This window comes from Microcaecilia unicolor, chromosome 4, assembly GCF_901765095.1.
Source record: "Microcaecilia unicolor chromosome 4, aMicUni1.1, whole genome shotgun sequence".
In the NCBI taxonomy this organism is placed as follows: domain Eukaryota; kingdom Metazoa; phylum Chordata; class Amphibia; order Gymnophiona; family Siphonopidae; genus Microcaecilia; species Microcaecilia unicolor.
The window spans coordinates 52002894-52025602 of NC_044034.1; the positions used below are offsets into that span (position 1 = coordinate 52002894).

Here is a 22709-nt window from a genome sequence, read left to right on the forward strand (position 1 = left end):
ATGGGAAACTGTTAAGATAGCTATGGTAGCCGATAATGTGGCTTGCGGGTCGACTAACGTAAGAAAAACATCATCGGCAAATAACATGATTCTAATATTTTGTTCCCCAATTTGCATTCCTCGAATTGGAGAAGCTTGGATTTCTTCGAAACTTTTCTAATTCTGCTATATCTTTTTTGAGATATGGCGGTGTATTTTCAAAGCACTAAGACTTACAAAGTTGCATAGCAAACTATGGAACTTTGTAAGTCTAAGTGCTTTGAAAATGAGCCCCATGGTGACCAGAATTGCATACAAAACTTAAGAGGAGGTCGCACCATAGAGTGATACAGAGACATAATTTTCCTTGTCTTGTTCCCTTTCCTAATAATTCCTAGTATTCTGCTTGCTTTTTTGGGTGCTGCTGCATACTGAGCAGAAGATTTCAACATATTTTCAACGAAACCTAGATCTTTTTCTTGGGTGGTGACTACTAAAGTAGAACCTAGCAGCAAATAACTATGATTTGAATTATTCTTTGCAATATGCATTTATCCACATTAAATTTCATTTGCCATTTGAATGCCCAGTCTTCCAGTTTCCTAAGGTCTTCCTGAAAATTTTCTAAGGTCTACAAGCATTTTATCAACTTTGAATAATTTTGTGTCATCTGCAGATATAATCACCCCATTCATCATTCCAAAATCATTTATAAATATGTTATAGCACCAGTCCTAGTACAGATCACTGAAGAGGAACCTACACATCTTCTTTCCTCCTCAAAACTAACTACCTGTTCCTCTGATCCTTTTCCCACCCATCTACTTAACACTATCTCTCCTACTGTCATCCCGTTTATCTGTCATATCCTCAATCTTTCACTGTCCACTGCGACTGTTCCTGATGCCTTCAAACATGCCGTAGTCACACCACTCCTTAAAAAACCGTCATTGGACCCTACCTGTCCTTCCAACTATCGCCCCATCTCCCTCCTCCCTTTCCTATCCAAGATACTTGAACGTGCTCTTCACCGCCGTTGCCGTGACTTTCTTTCATCTCAAGCTATTCTTGATCCACTTCAATCTGGCTTTTGCCCCCTTCATTCAACTGAAACAACGCTTGCTAAAGTCTCCAATGATCTGTTCCTAGCCAAATCCAAAGGTCTCTATTCTATCCTCATCCTTCTCGGTCTATCTGCTGCTTTTGACACTGTTGATCACAGCCTGCTCCTTGATACGCTGTCCTCACTTGGATTTCAGGGCTCTGTTCTTTCCTGGTTTTCTTCTTATCTCTCCCAGCGTACCTTTAGTGTATACTCTAGTGGATCCTCTTCTACTTCTATCCCACTGTCAGTTGGTGTTCCTCAGGGATCTGTCCTGGGACCTCTTCTCTTCTCCATCTATACTTCTTCCCTTGGTACTCTGATCTCATCCCATGGTTTTCAGTATCACCTTTACGCTGATGACTCCCAGATCTACCTCTCCACACCAGAAATCTCAGCTGAAACCCAGGCCAAAGTATCAGACTGCCTGTCTGACATTGCTGCCTGGATGTCTCAGCGCCATCTGAAACTAAACATGGCCAAGACTGAGCTTGTTATCTTTCCCCCTAAACCAACCTCTCCTCCTCCCCCAGTCTCTATGTGTGTGCATAACACTCTCATCCTTCCTGTCTCATCAGCTCGTAACCTTGGGGTCATCTTCGATTCCTCCCTCTCCTTCTCTGCACATATTCAACAGACTGCTAAAACCTGTCATTTCTTTCTCTATAATATCAGCAAAATTCGCCCTTTCCTTTCTGAGCACACTACCAGAACCCTCATCCACGCTCTTATCACCTCTTGCTTAGATTATTGTAACTTGCTTCTCACAGGTCTCACACTTAGCCATCTTTCTCCTCTTCAATCTGTTCAAAATTCTGCTGCATGACTAATATTCCACCGGGGTCGTTATGCTCATATTAGCCCTCTCCTCAAGTCACTTCACTGGCTTCCTATCCGTTTCCGCATACAGTTCAAACTCCTCCTATTGACCTATAAGTGCATTCACTCTGCAGCTCCTCAGTACTTCTCCACTCTCATCTCTCCCTACATTCCTCCCCGGGAACTCCGTTCACTGGGTAAATCTCTCTTATCTCCACCCTTCTTCTCCACTGCTAACTCCAGACTCCGTTCCTTTTATCTTGCTGCACTATATACCTGGAATAGACTTCCTGAGCCGGTACGTCAAGCTCCATCTCTGGCCGTCTTCAAATCTAAGCTAAAAGCCCACCTTTTTGATGCTGCTTTTAACTCCTAACCCTTATTCACTTGTTCAGAACCCTTATTTTATCATCCTCACTTTAATATTCCCTTATCTCATGTTTGTCCTGTTTGTCTGTCCTAATTAGATTGTAAGCTCTATCGAGCATGGACTGTCTCTTCATGTTCAAGTGTACAGCGCTGTGTACATCTAGTAACGCTATAGAAATGATAAGTAGTAGTAGTAGTAGATCCCTCGAGCACTGCACTATTCTTCATCTTCCATTGAGTGAAATGGCCATTTAATCCTACCCTCTGCTTTCTATCTATTATATAGTTCCCTATCCACAACAGAACATTGCCTCCTATCCTGTGGCTTTTTAATTTTCTCAGGAGTCTTATATATTCCTTGGATTGGTCGGTTATTATTGCTGGTTCATTGCAGGTTTTGCTGAGAAGGCAGAGCCGTTGACCCACCTTTTACAGAAGAAAGCTTCAGATAAGGTTCTCTGGTCTTCTAATCTGGATATTGCTTTCCAAGTCTTAAAATATTCCCTCTATTCTGAGACAGTCCTGATTAGCCCAACTTCAATCGACCATTCATTGTGCAGACAGATGTGTCTGACGTGGGCCTCTATTCAGTCCTGGCTCACGAAGTTGATGGGGAAGAGCACCCCATGGTTTTCATCAGTTAGAAATTGCTTCTTCATGAAAAGAACTATACTGTAATTGTTAAGGAGGCTCTGGCTGCCAAGTGGGCATGAAGAGTAAATTCCGCACTGTTTATATTGTGGTATTTACTCTCTGGCCTCACATAATAGTGGGAATATTTTAGAAAACTTTTTGTATATTTGACAGATTTATAATCTGGGTTTTTTTGAAGTGGGCAATGAAAATATTCCGGTATTATTTGCTGGGTTGTCCCTTTACCCTGATAATGGACCTGAACCCCTGAAGTGGCTAACCTGTCATAAAGAATCCAATAGTCGAATTATGCACTGGTTTCTGAGTCTCTAGCTCTTCCAGATTGATGTGTGGTACTAGGCTGGCTGGGAGAATCAGATGCAAGTGCTCAACAGGGCAAGGTTGAGATGAGGTGGAAGGTATGTGATAGACTCTGTAGAAGTTACCAGTTCCCTATAACAATACTCCCTCATAAGGTCACATAAGAAGCCGAGTTCTTGAGAGCTCAGCTGGGATGTCATGGTTCAGCTAGGCCAGAGCAAGATAGGTATGGTTTAGGCAGGCAAGATAAAATTCCAGAACACAGACAAGCCAGAGAGGCACAGGGAAGACAGTATCAGAACTCCAGCAAATACTATTACAGCCTATATGTAAGTCAAGAAAAGACTACCTGAAGTAGGAAAGCTTTATCTTGGAACCTTGTGAAAATCTTGTTCCTTTATGTCCTGGCCAGAGCCAGGCCTGGGTTTGTTTAATACTGAAGTCAAGTGCACACTGTGACTTTGGGGCTTGGCAGGCCCTTGTAAAGATTGTAATTGACTTTTCAGAGTCTTTATTTTCAATTTACCATGCAGTCTTCAGCATACCTTAATAAAGAGTTTTTGCTTTACTTTTAATCCTTTGTGTGGCTGCATCTATGGACGCTCTCAGGCTTATTTTCAAAACAGAACGGCGCCCATCTTGCTACACAAATCGGAAGATGGGCGTCCTTCTCACAGGGTCGCCCAAATTGGCATAATCGAAAGCCGATTTTGGGTGTCCTCAACTGCTTTCCGTCGCGGGGACGACCAAAGTTCATGGAGGTGTGTCGGAAGCATAGAGAAGGCAGGACTGGGGCGTGGTTAACGCATGGGCATCCTCAGCCGATAATGGAAAAAAGAAGGGCATCCCTGACGAACACTTGGCCGACTTTACTTGGTCCTTTTATTTTACAACTAAGCCACAAAAATGTGCCCTAAATGACCAGATGACCACCGGAGGGAATTGGGGATGACCTCCCCTTACTCCCCCAATGGTCACTAACCCCCTCCCACCCACAAAAAAAGTTTAAAAATCTTTTGTGCCAGCCTCAAATGTCATACTCAGGTCCATCGCAGCAGTGTGCAGGTCCTTGGAGCAGTTTTAGTGGGTGCAGTGCACTTCAAGCAGGCGGACCCAGGCCCATCCCCCCCTACCTGTTACACTTGTGGTGGTAAATATGAGCCCTCCAAAACCCACCAGAAACCCACTGTACCCACATCTAGGTGCCCCCTTCACCCGTAAGGGCTATGGTAGTGGTGTACAGTTGTGGTTAGTGGGTTTTGGGGGGGGGGGCTCAGCACACAAAGTAAGGGAGTTATCTTTAAAAAAAAAACTTTGATGATAGACATTAAGATGTACTAGTACAAGTTTGAGTTGTTCATTATCAAATGTACACTGACTGAAATGGAAATGTTTAACATGTGCATTCATCAATTTAAAAAATTGTTTTATAAGTAAGCAAAGTAAGGGAGCTATGTACCTGGGAGCTTTTTCTGAAGTCCACTGCAGTGACCCCTAGGTTGCCCGGTTGGTGTCCTGGCATGTCAGGGGGACCAGTGCACTACGAATGCTGGCTCCTCCCATGACCAAAGGGCTTGCATTTGGTCGTTTCTGAGATGGGCGTCCTTAATTTCCATTATCACCGAAAATCAGAAACGACCAAGTCTAAGGATGACCATCTCTAGGCACGACCTAAATGTCAAGATTTGGGCGTCCCCGACCGTATTATCGAAACAAAAGATGGATGTCCATCTTGTTTCGATAATATGGGTTTCCCCGCCCCTTCGCCGGGACATCCTGCGAGGACGCCCTCAGGAAAACTTGGGCACCCCTTTCGATTATGCTCCTCTCTGTGCCCAATCCTCACTGATGCTATTATAGTGCCCTATTTATACAGCGTTATCCTTATCTCATTTTTCGTTAGCCCAAAGAAGGGTTAAATCATATCAGTGAATCAGAAATATATTGTTGACATTTATTCCTGCAAGCATATGGGGTGGGGGGTAATTTCATAACAGGGTGCCTATGTAAAATTTTCAAGCATGCATCAATTTTATAAAGGCAACATAGGTACTTATGTGGCTTTGTAAAATAAGCATTCAAAATTAGCCCTAGCAGTGCATGGATTCTCTCACATAAATTTACAACTGCTCTGATGGTTTATTTTATAAAATATATGATACATAGCAACTCCACTTTTTTTCCGAAACTACACACATGGGATTGCCTGTGCATGTATAAATATTCATGATGTTGTTGGCAATCAAGTATCTTCCCACCACTCAATTTTTATATATTTCTTTGGATCATCAGAAGGTGTGCTAGGCATTCCACATTTCTTGTGTTGCCTAGTCGCTGCCAGATTCCTCATAGATCCATTTTCATTTTTCTTTTATAACTCCATCCTTAAAGTGCAATGATTTCAAAGTGTCAAATTTTAAAACATATCTTATTAGGTGTATCAGAACAGGTCACTTATCTTAATAAAGCCAGACAGCTTCCTGACATGACATCATTTTTTGCCACAATTTATCAGGGATTAGGTTCCTGCAAAAAAACATCAGTGACAATCCAACTCTTGAAGATTTTAAAAGTCTCAGGCACAATTATATAAAGTACTTTACCTCACTTAGATCCCCAAGATTAGTGACTTGCAATGTAGTTTCAAAGTCTTTCAATATGGCGATGGTGTTTTCCTTCCTGTGTATATAAAGATCAGCTAACCAGTGGTAGCCAGTTCCATTATACCAATATCATCCACTCCAGTTCCTCATTCAATCCTTTAGGTGATACCATATTTAATAGAAATATCCAATGTTGTTCTTTAAAATTCAAACAATGCTCTAAGTCACCTCCCTCCAACCCTACTGGAATCATCCTAATACTCCCCAATGAATACCTGTTAAAGTATGTTGCTTTTGATGCCAATGTAACAATGTTTCATTACCTGTTTTAATATGATAATTATGCTCTTCAGTCACATTTTTACAGAGCAAGATTTTCTGTCTATATAGCATAAGTTACAGGAGCATTGAATACGATACATTGCTAAAGTTATATCACATCATGATGTCAGACACTTAGATTAATATCCCAAAATGTCTGAGGTTGAGTCCATACCGGCCCTCAACACTGTAAGCATATTGCGGGACTGTGTGGAAAAATGGCACAAAATAAGAAAGAAGTGTATAGTTATTCAGAAGTACAAAATTAAGGATATCCAACATTTCTGCCCTGGGTTCATCCTCAACCTGCAACTTAAGTGGGATAACCTCTGTCATCTTCCCAGCAAAACTGGCAAAGGAGAGTTTCTCAGGGGGAGACTTCCTCCTTGCATGTGGTGGATAGGGATCTGATAGAAGTTCCAGAGATCCCACCTCTGAGGGATCTTTTGGCTCCACAGATGCTTAGGAGTGGTCCAGCTTAGACTCAGAAAAATAATCCTCAATTTGAGTTCTCACTTGCCTTGAACAACTAGTCCAGTAGCCTGAGAACTAGGAGAATTGGATTCAATTTGCACAGCAGCTCCTTGTGACCCTGCAGAAGTCATTTAACCCTCCAGTACCCCAGGTATTAAAAAAAAAACCCCTTAGATTATGTGCCCAGTAGGAACCAAAAAAGAAGCTGTATATGATATGTAAACCACTTTATACCACAGAAATGCTTCCTCTTTCCCTTTCCCCTTTTCAGGCATTAGTCTAGCACCAACATTGGGTCCAACACTGATGCTCTCGACGTCATGACCTTGTGTCAGATGAGAAGTTGCCAACTCCTCTTGTATCCACTCCTTGGTGACAGGCACTAGCAAGGGTAAGGACTCAGTCAGTGTGGTCAAGTCCACAGAAGGAATCAGGGCCAAATCAGAAGACTGGTCTTAACTCAGAGTAGGCTGATGCCCCAGCATCGAAGCCCTGGAGGGAGAGTGGCCCTCAAGTTACTGGAGCTTCTTGGGTGTCAACAATGCCAACACCCTGGTACTTCTGGCACCATGCCTTGTCATTAGTGCTTCTTGTCCTCTGCCCAATGCATCACACTGCAATCCTTGATGTCAGATCCGAGGGTGCCTGGATCTGATGGGCGCTGTCAGTGCTCAATGCAGAGGCAGATGGAGACCTTCTCAATGTTGACATATCCCAGTGTCCAATGCAGCTCCCAATGTGACATTGATAGACTGGGCTTCATGGACCCAAAAATACTTTTGCACTGTTCTCAGCTCTTTAGGTTCTTTTAGACATCTGGTGACAGAGATGACATCATGATTGGGCCCCAAGCATGACAAGCACAAATTATGAGGATCAGTTCTTGATATGGTCTTGCTACACTGGGTGCACTGTTTAAATGTACTGGGAAATTTTGGGACATGTCAGGAAGATAATGGATAATGTGTTTTTTTCACATAGTACCCAATTACAGTAAACTGTGTAATCTGTTTACCAAAGGATATGGTTAAGGCAACTGACATAGCAGGGTTCAAAGTAATTTTGGTCAAGTTCCTGGAGGAAAAGTCCATAAAAATTATTAACCAGGTATACTTAAGAAAACCATTATCCCTTAAAGTTAGTTTTTTGGGAACTTTTGGGTACCTGTGGCTCAGACTGGCCACTGACAGAAACACAGCGCTGGGTTTGATGGACCTTGGTATGACATAGCTTGGCTTTTTCTTTCTTATATTCTTAATTTGCATGTTTTGGTTACCCTGAAAATCAGAGGAGTTGGTGGCTCTAGAAGGGCCAGAAATGAGAACTACTGACGTCAAATAAGGGTATTTTACACAGAATTCATCTTACAGATTTATAATTAAATATTTGCTTTAACCACAAAATTCATCTGACAAATTGTAATCATAAATAAATATCTGCTTTAGCCTGTGTAGTTTACAGAAAACCAACTCCTCGACTGGAAGATGCTCTTGAACAAATCCAGGGATCAATTTTGTCATCATTCTACTATTCTACCAGCAGGCCTTCATCCACCAGGTAAAACATTATAGGGACTCTTCTATGAAAGCTTAGCACTGCTTCTTAATTACTATATTAAAGGGGCAGTAGTCAAAACATTGTAATTTCAATGCATAAATATCACAGGTTAATTGTCCACCGTCACTCTGTGGGAGTAAAGTATGGCTATATTCACAAAGTGCATACTTTTCCCTGGACGAAAGAGGATAATCATTTGGGGAAAGGAAATCATTGATGAAGATTATATACTGACGTGGCTGTACATTATTTTTAGCTCATACTTTTCCAGCTGCTTCCATACAGGTGCAAAGTAAATGTGTGGCAGCCACATTTTCAAAGGAAAGCTCCACAAGGAGTCTCTCTTTAAAAATGAGCATGCAGTTCCACAGATATTTTGTACCTATAGGTCTGTGAGCTCGGTGGATGTTATCATTCTTGCCCTTTTAAAAAGACAGTAATTCAGTTAGAGTACATTTTCAAACTCACCACATTGATGCACAGTACTTTTTACCCATGGTCTTTGCACCAGTTTTCAAAGTGAAAGTACATTCACTTAAGAAAAAAGTACCTTAAAAGTATAAGTACTTTTTCCATGGAAATGTACGTGTAGTTTTGAAAATACAACACTACACTCGTAGCAACCCCTGATCTAACTCCACCCCAGGATGCCTCTCTGCTAAATGTTGGTAAAAGTATGAGCTTTGTTGTATCCTTACGTAAGATAGGTATTTTTCAAGTATCTTATAAAAATTACCCTCTGGTTGTAATTTAATAAGGTAAACACTGGGCCTTCAGGATTGAGAAAAATGTAGTCCTTTATTTATGATGAAAACCCGACACGGGCCGTGTTTCGGCGTACAAACTCCTGCATCAGGGGTCAAGGAACTCTTATAGGTCAGCTAATTAACTAGTTGACAATTTGAATTTGTTGGTGTAAGACAGTATTCTTCATTTGCATTTAGAGAGATCAATTCATATGCTCCACTGTCAATCAGTATACAACTGTGCACTCACTGATCGGAAATATATCCTGATTGTTTATTCTACATCCTTGTCAACTAGTTAATTAGCTGACCTATAAGAGTTCCTTGACCCCTGATGCAGGCATTTGTACGCCGAAACATGGCCGGTGTCTGGTTTTCATCATAAATAAAGGACTACATTTTTCTCAATCCTGAAGGCCCAGTGTTTACTTTGTTTGGTTGGTTGGTTGCTTTTGTATGCTGTTTTCCCTCTTTTTTGTGACTGTAATTTAATAAGCAAATTAATTATGTAGAACAGTGTTTTAAGCACTCAAGTCTGCACTTATACATGAATAAAAGTAGGCACTCAGAAAACATATTGAACCATCACAGTGGCCAGCCGCAGTGTTAAGCTTAATCTGTATATTCAGTGCTGCTAACCATGTGGGTATTTTGGCCACAGTGTTAGCACTATCCATTTAGTTTAGGCCCACTATGCAGTTTATTTTAACATAAAATCTGCCCTAAGGTAAACTGCATAGCTATGCGGATAGTGGCTGAATATCTCTACTGTGTTTATAGTTAGTGCCAGTTGGTGGTCTCAATATATATTCCATGCTGCTCATTATATGGATGATGGTTCTAAGTAAACATTTTTTATTAAATGCTGTAACCAGCATTTTTTTTTAAACTGCTCACCACATAGGTTTAATATTAACTCATAAGTTTATATTTTATCCATTTAGCAGCTGAATATTTCCACTAAGGAGGGAGGTTATCAATATAAGCTACTGTTAACCCAACTTGTGGTAAAATAACCTGATTATATGCAATGAGACCCTGAGCTAAAATAACGCAGCTTGTAAAATAACGTGACTTTAACAGTAGCCCACATTGATAACTTTCCCCTAAGTGAATAATTTTTTTATCTCACCATTGCTCTGCCCAGAACCCAGTCCCTTCTTATATATCAGGCTATAGATAGTATTAGGCTGTTCGGTAAGATATTTGGCTCAAGTCATTCATATATTTTGAGAGCTATGGTAGTGTTGTACATTTGTGGGTAGTGGGTTTTGGGAGAGGGGGGTTGGGAGCTCAGCACCCGTGGTAAGGGAGCTATGCATGTGGGAGCGTTGTCTGAAGTCACTGCACTGACCTCTAGGGTGCCCAGTTGGTGTTCTGGCATATCAGGGGGGCCAGTGTACTACCAATCCTGGCCCCTCCCACGACCAAATGGCTCGGATTAGGACGTTTTTGAGCTGGGCGTTTTTAGTTTCCATTATCGCTAAAAAAAAACATACGCCCAGCTCAAAAACGTCCATTTTTTCGAAAATATGGTTCGGCCCGCCCCTTCACGGACCCGTTCTCGGAGATAAACGCCCATGGAGATAGGCGTTTGCGTTCGATTATGCCCCTCCACGTCATTGTTACTTCTAGAATTTAGTTTGCCTATTTCAGTTGTTTCTAATTAATTGTTTTTGGTCACTTTACTATTGTAATACTTTTAACACAATTGTAAGTTGTTTATGTCAAGTTGTATCTGTTGTACACTGCTTTGGGCCAAATGTCTTCATAAGGGGTTCTTTTACTAAGCCACAGTAGCATTTTTAGCTTGTGGTAGAAATCAGCTAGCGGTAAACACCAAGACACCCATTATATTCCTATGGGTGTCTCGGTGTTTACCACCAGCTGATTTTTACCATGAGCTAAAAATGGTACCTCAGCTTAGCAAAAGGACCCCAAAGGTAGTTAATAATTCCCAATAAATAAGGCGTTCTTGAACTAAGGTGCACTGAAAATGGGCTATGCTAGTGTAGGCGAGTGTTTTGGGCATGCGCAGATCCATTTTTCGGTTTACCTGTAAAAAAGGCCCTTTTTTATTTTTGCCGAAAATGGACGTGCTGCAAAACAAAAATTGTCGTGTATCCATTTTGGGTCTGAGCCTTACCGCCACCCATTGACTTAGGGGTAAGATCTCACACAGTAACTGTGCAGTAATCGTCTACGTGCATAGAATGACAATTACTGCCTGATTTCTGCCACGCGCAGGAAAATAAAAATTATTTTCCAGCACGCGTAGTGGACACGTGTAAAAAATGAACTTACCACCTGGGCCACGCAGCAGCCAGGCAGAAACTCCAAATTGACACACGTTGGACATGCGTAGGTGCCTACACAGCTTATTAAAAGGGCCCCATAACAAATAGATTTACTAAAAGGTGCTACTGTGTTCCTGCACGCTAACATATGTGCATTATTTATTATAGGTCTCATTTTATGAATGAGAGCTATGTACTAATAGTGTACATTAATGGAATTATCATACTGTAACAGACTAATGCACATTAATAAATCTAACTCTTAATGTCTTCTCTATAATAAACAGGGAAATGTTCATGAAAATAAATATACTGATAACCTTTCATCTTTTTAAGAACTGCAGACTCCCCCTTATACTCAACAGCAATAGGAAATCATGCCTTTCTCCAAAAGCAGCTGCCCACACGAGGAAGTTATGACAAAGTGATCCAGGAAAGAAATGGAGCAAACTTAGATAATAATCAACTTCCATTCCAGCAAAAATTGGAGGAAACACAACGTCTTCTAGAGACACAGCACCTTAGCAACCTGCAGGTATGATGTTTTAAAGTTCTAAAACTATAGAAATAGTGAAGCGTATATTTTCATTTGTGTTACTATTGGCCGATAAAATAAGATTCACCATTTTTATGTACCTGAAAATATTCTGACAATATTCAGCCTACCGTGGGCAGAATTAACCTTAGACATTCAATGAGGAAAGTCTAAAGAGGTTAGGGCTCTTCAGCTTGGATGAGGGGAGATATGATTGAGGTCTACAAAATTCTGAGCGGTGTAGAAGTAAATCGATTTTTTTACTCATTTCAAAAGTACAAAGACTAGGGGACACTTGAGAAAGTTACATGAAAATACTTTTAAAACAAATAGGAGGAAATATTTTTTCACTCAACGAATAGTTAAGCTCAGGAACTCTTTGCCGGAGGATGTAGTAACAGTGTGTGTATCTGGATTTCAAAAAGGTTTGGACAGTTCCTAGAGGAAAAGTCCATAGTCTGCTATTGAGACAGACATGGGAAGCAACTGCTTGGCCTGGGATTTGTAGTATGTGAGTGTTTCCACGATTTGGGTTTCTGTCAAGTACTTGTGACCTGGATTGGCCACTGTTTGGAAAACAGGATACTGGGCTAGATGGACCATTGGTCTGACCCAGTATGGCTACTCTTATGTTCTTATGTTCTAATGCTGGGCCACCTGCAGTCACCAGCATTGAATATCCAGGGCTAATTCAAGATAAGGAAGCTGCTAGGGCTTATATCGATCCTGGTTGATATTCAGCTGGGACTTGCATAAGACACTTACGTGGGCACAGCTGAATATCGGTTGGGACCCACGTACGTGAGCATAGGTTGACTGCCCACCTCCGAACCCCACCCCTCCCTCTTTCCCCAAAGCAAGTAGGAAGCGACCAATGACCTCTATTGGTAGTCTCCTGAAAAGTAGGTGCTAAGTTCTCTTGCATTGTTTTTTTCCGGTCTTGTATTCTCATGGCAAAAAGACAAAAAAGAAAATACCTAAAAAACAAACACACTACGTTTGCAGGTAACATGTAGCAAAATCTGCATTAAGCTATGTCCTTTACTTGTATTCTAACTGCACATTGGGGCTTAGCACTCTCTAGTGTAAAAGGACCCCTGAAACGGGAAAATTAGCACAAATGCTTTAACGCATTTTGGGCTCCTTTTACTTGTGGGCTCATTTTCGAAAGAGAAGGACGCCCATCTTTCGACTTAAATCGGAAGATGAACGTCCTTCTCACAGGGTCGTCCAAGTCGGTATAATCGAAAGCCAATTTTGGACGTCCCCAACTGCTTTCCGTCGCAGGGACGGCCAAAATTCAAGGGGGCGTATTGGAGGCGTAGCGAAGGCAGGACATGGGCGTGCCTAACACTAGGACGTCCTCGACCCATAATCGAAAGAAGGGTGATCAAAATAAGAAAAGGAATGGAATGGCTCCCCTATAAAGAAAGGTTAAAAAGGATAAGGCTCTTTAGCAGGCAGAAAAGACAGCTGAGAGTTGATATAATATGAAAACAGTGACTGAATTGAGAAAAGATCCCTATACAGCAGCAGCAGCAGCATGGAATCAAAAGCAAAATTAAATGGCCTTCACACTATAAACAGGGCACAGAAAGATATAAACAGCATGGAGCAGCAGATACAACTCTGGCCGCAATTAGTGCACATCGCCATTTATCTAGAGGCTAATCCACATTCAACAAAGTTGTATGAATTTGCCTGAACAGCCTGAATGTTTATGTTATTGTTATTAGCTCACATTGGCCTTGTAATTGCAAGTCCCTATTTGCTGTTCTTTGTTGTTGATGGAATAGTTGGCCCACGTCTTTTACAGATGAGGACCAAGGGCAGAGCATGGAGGAAAACAAGGAAAAAAAAGCTTTGTGACTGTTTGGGAAATAGAATAAGAGGACAAGGAAAAAGAAGAAGAAAAGAAAAGAAAAAGGAAAACAGTGAGCACGATGCAGTATATCCTACAGTAAATCACGGGATATTAAATGCTTGGTGGTAGAGCCAGATTTTTATAGCAGATTGAACATTTTTTTGAAGGATTAGTGGTGTTCCTTGGTCAGCTGGCACCCGGGGTGGATCGCCACTGTGAACCTCCCGATGCAGCATCGTCTCCTTCCACCCCCCCCCCCCCCCCGGTGCATCATCTCAAGACTCACACCCCCCCTCCCCGGGTGCATTGTGTCTTACCTCTTGGGGTGCTAGGAGCTGCCACGTAGCTGTCGGCTCCGCCTATTCCCTGCTCCCTCTGCCCCAGAACAAAGAAGTAACATCAGAGGGAGCAGGGAACTGGCGGAGCCAACAGCTGCGCGGCTGCACTCCCCCTGCAGCGTGCAACCGGGGCGGACTGCCCCGCCCTCGGTACACCGCTGTGAAGGATAGTTCAGCCCAGATAGAGAGAGGAAGTGAATTCCAAAAGAAATGGATGGTAAAAAAGAAAGCATGATGTACAGTGAATTCAAGGTGGGCAGATTTAGGACTAGGGAGGACCAGACAATAGAATTGAGAAGATGAGTGGGAGGGTAGGGAATGGTCAGTCTCCAAGTAGTTGGGAAGGCCAAGACTGAAGGCCTTAGCTGCAGTGGCATACCAAGGGGGGGGGCGGTCCGCCCCGGGTGTCGGCGGGTGGGGGGTGCTCCGTCGTCTCCTGCTACCACCCTGCGTTTTTTTTTTAAAATCCATTCAGCGAGCGACGCAGGCAGCGCCTCGTGTCTGCCCTGCTGTGTGCTGTCAAAAAAGAAAATCGCTTCGCCGGCGTCGGGCCTTCTCACGCTATGTCCCGCCCACTTTTGAGGTAACTTCCTATTTCCTCGAGGGCGGGACATAGCGAGAGAAGGCCCGACGCCGGCGAAGCGATTTTCTTTTTTGACAGCACACAGCAGGGCAGACACAAGGCGCTGCCTGCGTCACTGCATGGATTAAAAAAAAAAAACGCAGGATGGTGGCAGGAGAAGAGGGCTCTGTCGCTCTTCACGGAGGGGGGGGGCTCAGATGGGAGAAGGAGGTGGGGGAGCTCAGAGGGGAGAAGGGAATTGGGGAGGGGGGAGGGGAGCTCAGAGGGGTTCGCAGAGGGTTGAAGGGAACTGGGGAGGGGTGGGGGAGCTCAGAGGGGTTCGCAGAAGGGAGAAGGGAATTGGGGAGGGGTGGGGGGAACTCAGAGGGGTTCGCAGAAGGGAACTGGGGAGGGGTGGGGGAGGTCAGAGGGGTTCGCAGAGGGTTGAAGGGAACTGGGGAGGGGTGGGGGAGCTCAGAGGGGTTCGCAGAAGGGAATTGGGGAGGGGTGGGGGGAACTCAGAGGGGTTCGCAGAAGGGAGAAGGGAACTGGGGAGGGGTGGGGGAGCTCAGAGGGGTTCGCAGAAGGGAGAAGGGAACTGGGGAGGGGTGGGGGAACTCAGAGGGGTTCGCAGAAGGGAGAAGGGAACTGGGGAGGGGTGGGGGAGCTCAGAGGGGTTCGCAGAGGGGACAAGGGAACTGGGGAGGGGTGGGGGAGCTCAGAGGGGTTCGCAGAGGGGACAAGGGAACTGGGGAGGGGTGGGGGAGCTTAGAGGGGTTCGCAGAGGGGAGAAGGGAACTGGGGAGGGGTGGGGGAGCTGAGAGGGGTGCTCAGAGGGGAGAAGGGGTCTGAAGCTGGAACTGGGGTCCGACAAGGGGGCAGGAGGGAGAATGGGTCCATGCCTGGGGCAGGTGGGAGAATGGGTCTGGGGCTGAAAAGGGGGGTTGCAAAACATGTGGTGGATAAAGGGGGCTGGAACTGGGGGCTGAAAAGGAGGGTATTTGAGATAAGGGGGCTAGTGCTAGAACTGTGGGCTGAAACGGGGCAGGGGCTGAAACTGTGGGCTTTAAAGGGGACAGGGAGAACTGACTGGGGCTGAAGCTCAGGACTGGTGAGAGAAAAGGGCTGGGGTTGAAACTAGGGGCTGAAAAGGGGGCAGGGAGAAGTGGCTGGGGGCTGAAGCTCAGGACTGATGGGAGAAAAGGGCTGGGGACTGGTGGGATAGTGGGGCTGAAAAGGGGGGCCGGTGGGAGATGTGGGCTGGGGCTGGAACTAGGGGCAGGTGGAACTGGGGGCTGAAAAGGGGGGGCAGAGAGAGAGGGGACAACAGACCCTGGAAGGAAGTGGGGAGCATGAGGGAGGGCAGACCCTGGATGGATGGGAGAGGGAGGGCAGACGGATTGAAGGGGCAGAGAGAAAGGTCAGATGGTGGGTGGAAGGGGGAGAGAGAAAGAGGGCAGACTGTGGCAAATGGTGGATGGAAGGGAGAGAGAGGGCAGACAGTGGATGGAAGGGGCAGACAGTGGATTGAAGGGACATTAGAGAGGGCAGACACTGGATGGCAGAGAGAGAGCAAAGACAGATCCTGGATGGAAGGAAGACAGTGAAAAGAAGATGAGGAAAGCAGAAACCAGAGACAACAAACCGTAAATATATATTTTTATTATTTTGCTTTAGGATATAGTATTGTAGCTGTGTTGTTTATAAATAGAACATGTAAATAAGGTAATCTTTTTATTGGACTAATTTTAATACATTTTGACTTAACTTTCAGAGAACAAAACCCCCTTCCTCAGGTCAGGATAAGATACTGTAACAGCACTATACTGTACTGACCTGAGGAAGGAGATTTTGGCCTCTGGAAGTTAAATGTATTAGTCCAGTAAAATGGTATTATTTTATTTTCTGTATTTGTTTTATTTCTATTTGTTAATTTGTAAAATGGTGATTGGTATTTGTTAGTTTTTTCAAATTTACATCTGCTGTCTTTATATTTTGCACAGTACTAGAGGACATTTTCTGTTTCTGTGGTGTTGCATTGTATGCAGAGTCTGGCATCGGGGGTTCAGTTTAATTTTTGTCTAAATAGAAAGTTTATGATTACTTATTCTATAGTGGATTAGGGTGTATCTGTGTTTGTGAAAAAGACATGGCTTTCGGTTGGCATTGACTGTGCAGGATCGACGATCTGTACTAATCTGTCTGTTTTCATTTTACAATAGGTGAATTGATGTTCTAGTGCTCACTGTAGTGTTTAAGATGCTTTCCTTTTCCTTGTGTGACTCGTAGAAATGACTGCTTATGGTATGGTAGAATTGCTCTATAGGTACTGAGTGTTTTGTATTCTCGGTATGCCTAGTACTTGATTTGGGGGGGGGGGCGGGGGTGTTAAAAAATGACCGGCCCCGGGTGTCAACTACCCTAGGTACGCCACTGCTTAGCTGTAAGTGAAAGTAGTTCGACTATTAACCGTTGATCAACAGGAAGCCAGTGAAACTTTTGAAACAGTGAGGAGACATGATCAAAAATCTTTGCAAGATATATTAGTTTAATGGCAGTATTTTGAATGGCTTGAGGTTTGTTTGGGTTTTTTTAATATTCAAAAGCGTTTATGTGGTCAGTGATGGTGCTGGGTGCACAAGTGTTTGACTAAAAAATAAAAATTCACAGATGTTGAAGGGACAATTTTGGATGCATAAACTGTTATATGGCCAAAATTATCCATCCAAAAGCATGGGCATTTCAAGGGTAGTGCCACTTAGATATTTACCTCACGGGCCCTCCTACATAGCTATGGTAAAATCTGGGCTTAGCATCTAATGCTGGAATTTCCTGTGTGCTAAGCCCAGATTTATCAAGGCAGTTTATAGGGATTTTTATAATTTTTTTTTCAGATCCTGCATTAATGCTCCCATTAGTGTGTGAGACCTGTAAAAATTAGGGATCCTTTTACAAAGCTGTGGTAAAAAGTGTCCTGCGGTAGTGTGGGCACATGAAAATTGTCACACACCAAGGCTACTTTTGCCACAGTAGGTATTTGTATTTTAAATGGAAATCATAAATGACCATGTGCTAATAAAAATATTGGTGTACGGTGATTTCCTGCCTGAGCCCTTACCACCTCCTATTTAGTAGGCGGTAAGGGCTCATGCACTAATCTGGTGATAATCGGACAACGCACGCCGATAGCCAATTACCGCCTGGCACAACTACTCCCCACCCCCCAAGCTAGAAAATAGAAAAACATTTTCTGGTGCAGGAAATGCTAAGTGACAAACACAGAATTACCACCTTTGTAAAAGAGTCCCTTAATGCGTCTGCACTTACCATCTCTATTTAGGAGGCACTGAGTGCTACTGTGTTAACTCTGAGTTAACCGGTTAGTGCATGTTAATCATAATGCACCAGCTGGTTAATGCAGGGACTCTCACTCTCCACCCATGCCACACCCCCTCAGAAAAAATATTTTATAAAATTAATTAACACATACTTAGAACATTGAGGATTACTTTTACAAAGGTGTACTAGCGGTTTTAGGGCTTGCTAATCATTAGCGTGTGCTAAAGGCTAGCAATGCCCACAGAAATATATAGACAACTCTAACATTTAGTACGTGCTTATTTTTAGTGTGCGCTAAAAACGCTAGCGTACCTTTGTAAAAGGACCCCTAAAATGGGGAAATTAGCACAAAAGCTTTAACGCATTTTGGGCTCCTTTTACAAAACACATAAACTAAACAGCCAAGCAGGCTGCACAAATTTTTATTTATTTTTGTTACATTTGTACCCTGCGCTTTCCCACTCATGGCAGGCTCAATGCGGTGTACATGGGGCAATGGAGGGTTAAGTGACTTGCCCAGAGTCACAAGGAGCTGCCTGTGCCTGAAGTGGGAATTGAACTCAGTTCCTCAGTTCCCCAGGACCAAAGTCCACCACCCTAACCACTAGGCCACTCCTGAAACATCTTAAGAGCATCACTGAATATGGACATAAATTGAAACATCCACATTAGATTTTTCCATGTTATACCTGCTATTTGTGCAGCCTGCTTGGCTGTTTATTTTAATGTATTTTGCAGTTAAATATCACTGCTTAGATATCTAAGGATCCCATTCATTAAAGGGTGCTAAACCTTAATGTGCAGTTAGTATACAAGAAAAGGCTTACCACAAAGATGTCCTTTCAATAAGGTGCGCTAATAGATTTAGCATGCGCTAAATGCTAAGAAGTTCATAGGAATAAAATGGGCTTAGCATTTAGTGTGTACTAATCGTTAGTATGTGCTAAATCCATTAGCACACATGGAGGGGCATAATCGAAAGGGACGTCCTCGTTTCGATGTGGACGTCCTCGCAAAACATCCCCATCCAAGGGCGGGGAAACCCAGTTTTTTGAAACAAGATGGATGTCCATCTTTCATTTCAATAATAATGTCAGTGATGCCCAAATCCTGAAATTTGGTCGTCCCTAGACTTGGTCGTTTCTGATTTTCGGCGATAATCGAAACCAAAGACATCCATCTCAGAAACGACCAAATGCAAGCCCTTTGGTCAAGGGAGGAGCCAGCATTTTTAGTTCACTGGTCCCCCCGACATGCCAGAACACCAACCGGGCACTCTAGGGGGCACTGCAGTGGACATAAATTGCTCCCAGGAACATAGCTCCCTTACCTTGTGTGCTGAGCCCCCCAAATCCCCCCTAAAACCCACTACCCACAACTGTACACCACTACCATAGCCCATACAGGTGAAGGGGGCACCTAGATGTGGGTACAGTGGGTTTCTGGTGGGTTTTGGAGAGCTTGCTGTTTTCTCCACAAACGTAACAGGAGGGGGAGGGGGGGCCTGGGTCCGCCTGCCTGAAGTTCACTGCACCCACTAAAACTGCTCCAGGGACCTGCATACTGCTGTGATGGACCTGAGTATGACATCTGAGGCTGGCAATCAGTATTTTTAAAGATGTTTTTTGAGGGTGGGAGGGGGTTAGTGACCACTGGGGGAGTAAGGGGAGGTCATCTGGTCATTTTCAGGAACCTTTTTGTGCCTTATTCGTAATAAAAACAGGTCCGGGTGAAAACGTCCAAGTTGTAGTCATGGACGTCTCTGCTTTTTTCGATTATGAGTCAAAGACATCCAAGTCTTAGGAACGCCCAAGTCCCGCCTTCACCACGCCTCCGATATGCCCCCTTGAAATTTGGACGTCCTTGCAACGGACTTCAGTTAGAGACGTCCAAAATTGGGTTTTGATTATATCGATTTGGATGTCTCTGAGAGATGGACGTCCAAGTGCCAATTTATGTCGGAAGATGGACGTTCATTTCTTTCGAAAATGAGTCTGATAATAGTGGAACAGGTGTTGAATGAACGCCTTAGACCACATATAGTTCCTACAGTTTTTCATGTTCAACTATTAGATTTTGCCTTGTTAATTAGCCATTTCCTGTTTGATAATAAGATCTATTTACAGTTGTGAGGATTATTGATGTGTGCCTCATTTGCATAACCTATTGCAAATTTATTTATTGCCAGTTTGGAAAATGATGTACAGTAGGACGCCCATTGTCCAAACTCTGATTATCCAGGTGTCCAATTATCCAGATTGCTTCTGTTCCTCTTATCTTTTCCATTTTTTGTCATAATTTCTGTATCATAGTTATCACATTATGCCTGGTAATATAGTAAAACATTTTATAACATCACAAATATCTTGATATTTTTTCCCATTTATAAATAAAAATAAAAAATAACGCTCAACTTGTAACTCTCAAAGAATACTATCTTTTCAAAAAGGAATGTCCAATTATCTGGATTTATGATTGGATAATTGGAGTTGTATTGTATTTATACTCTGAAGACTTTTCAAACAGCCATTTATTGTCTGAGATATATTGATATGTTTGTTATATGGACTGGAACTGAGAGTGAACTGCGGAGTTTTGTGGAAGAGTTAAATAGATGTCATGCGACTATTAAATTTGATTACCAATACCATTGAAACTGTATTATGTTTCTGAATGTTGAGGTCAAATTTGAGGAAAGTAGATTTCATACAAATGTGTACACTAAACCAACGGATAGAAACACCTTGTTGCAGTACAACAGCATGCATCCTTATCTGAAGAATAGTCTACAGCAACTTCACAAAGTGGCAGAGAAACACAGTAAAGAGGTTGAAATCCATGTGAAGTCTACAAAAAAGTGATAAAGAATAAAGAAAATGGAATAGACAATTCACTAGCATGCATTCATAAAAATTATGTTACAGTGTAAAATAATGAAAGATGTGCATAGAGTGTAAAATAAATGATCCTGAGAAAATATTGTTTATTCACAAAAGCTATAAAAATGTGTAAACAAAATGTTTCCTTTGAAAAGAATTGAATATGAATATCTAAGAGGAAGGTAATGTGAATCAAATATATTTATCCTTTATCACTTCTTTGTAGACTTCACATGGATTCCATCTTCTTTACTTTGTTTCTCTGCCAATCTTCGATGTTGCTCTCAGCAGGTAGCTCACATGCAGCTTATTTTTGTTTCTGTTTTTCTCTATGGGTTCCTTTTACTAAGCTGCGGGAAAAAGGGCCCTGCGGTAGCGTCAGGAGCCATTATTCCTACACGACAGGGCCCTTTATACCTTGGTGGATAAAAAGCTAAAAAAAAAAGCCATGCGGTAAGATAACCCTTACTGTGTGGCCATGCAGCAGGGAGCACTTACCACCACTCATTAAGGTGGCGGTAAGGGCTCCCACAGTAACCTTAGAGAAAAAGCATTTTCCAGATTGCCGGAAATGGCGCGCTGTCTAGCCAGAATTGTTGCCGGTGGCCATGTTGGGCCAGCAGTACTTCTGATTTAGCGTGCAGTAAGCCCGCATTGGGCTTACTGCTACTTTATAAAAGACCCCCTCTATGCTACGCAGTCTTCTTTTTTCTATGTGCACATCTTACACAGTAGTCTTTATAGTACCTTGGGCTGACTGATATTTTAGTAGTGGTGATTTCGGTAGTACCACAGTTACATTTTTCTTTTTTTACAGAGATTAAATATGGATGAGGCACTAGTTATTTTTGGATTTCTTTGTGAGCATTTTCATATTTAGATGATGTTTTCTCATTAAGCACATCATTTTCTGTATGACTATTTGCATCACAATATGGATAATATATTCAGATGATGTCTTCTTTGCTCTTACAGTTATAAATTTTGGGCCCCATTTACTAACTGCATAGGCACCAATGCGTGCTGAATTGAAGTTACCGCCCTGTTACTGTGTGGCCCGTGTGGTAATTTCAATTTTGGCGTGCATCCGCTACACATGTCTGAAAAATATTTTTTATTTTCTGGCGCGCGTGACAGATGCGCACCAAGTGGCATTTGACACACGTAGGTCATTACCACCCAGATTCTTTACTGCTAGGTCTATGGCTGGTAGTAAGGTCTCAGACCCAAAATGGACGCGCGGCAATTTTTGGCAAAAAAAGAGGTCTTTTTTACAGGCGCGCTAAGAAATGGATCGGCGCACATCCAGAACCCGTGCCTACACTACCGCAAGCCATTTTCAGCGCGCCTTTGTAAAAGGACCCCTTTGTTTGTTATTCTTTCATGTTTACTAGTATGGCCTTTAAGTTCTAGCGTTTATTATAAGACTTTTGTGATTTTAATGATTATTAGGGGAGTTTGACTTTTTCATGCCTAAATGATATCATTGTAACATCGGTTCATCTATAACAGTTTGACTCTGTGAGTGTGGCGTCCTCTGTTTTGTAGAGGTCCATGCTGTCCTGCAGCTTTTAAGAGGTAAGCAGTTACCGATGACATCCATATATACCTCTGATTTTTGTGGGTCATTTATCTTAGTAAATATTATCCTTTCAATTTCCTAGACCTTATGATTTCCTGCAAATGTTTTTTGTAGCTGCTTTTTTGCCATATGTTTTTACCGGTAGGTTTCTTTATGGTATATCACACTACCAGTGTTTTTTCAGTATGCACAGATGTTAGTTTTTCCTGACAAAAAAAATGTTCTGCTCACGTTATACAGCTTTCCCTGATAGTTTAAACCTATGAATTCTTTTATATATAGACTTCAGCATGGGACCTAAGTGATCCGTGAGTTCAAATGTAGCTTAGAACTAAGCCCAATATCGTCAAAGGTCCATACTAATTTAATGCTGCACGGTTTTTGCATTT

General features: G+C 42.8%; 1 protein-coding gene across 6 annotated transcripts in view; it reads left to right on the forward strand.

Moving 5' to 3' along the window:
• CEP126 (centrosomal protein 126) overlaps positions 1 to 22709 on the forward strand; it is a 252066-nt gene that overhangs the window by 58390 nt on the left and 170967 nt on the right. For all 6 annotated transcript variants that reach the window (XM_030200229.1, XM_030200234.1, XM_030200233.1 and 3 more), the window contains exons 4-5: positions 8067 to 8178; positions 11558 to 11756. In XM_030200229.1, coding sequence (XP_030056089.1) covers positions 8067 to 8178; positions 11558 to 11756 — 311 coding nt within the window. The remainder of the gene's footprint in view (positions 1 to 8066; positions 8179 to 11557; positions 11757 to 22709) is intronic.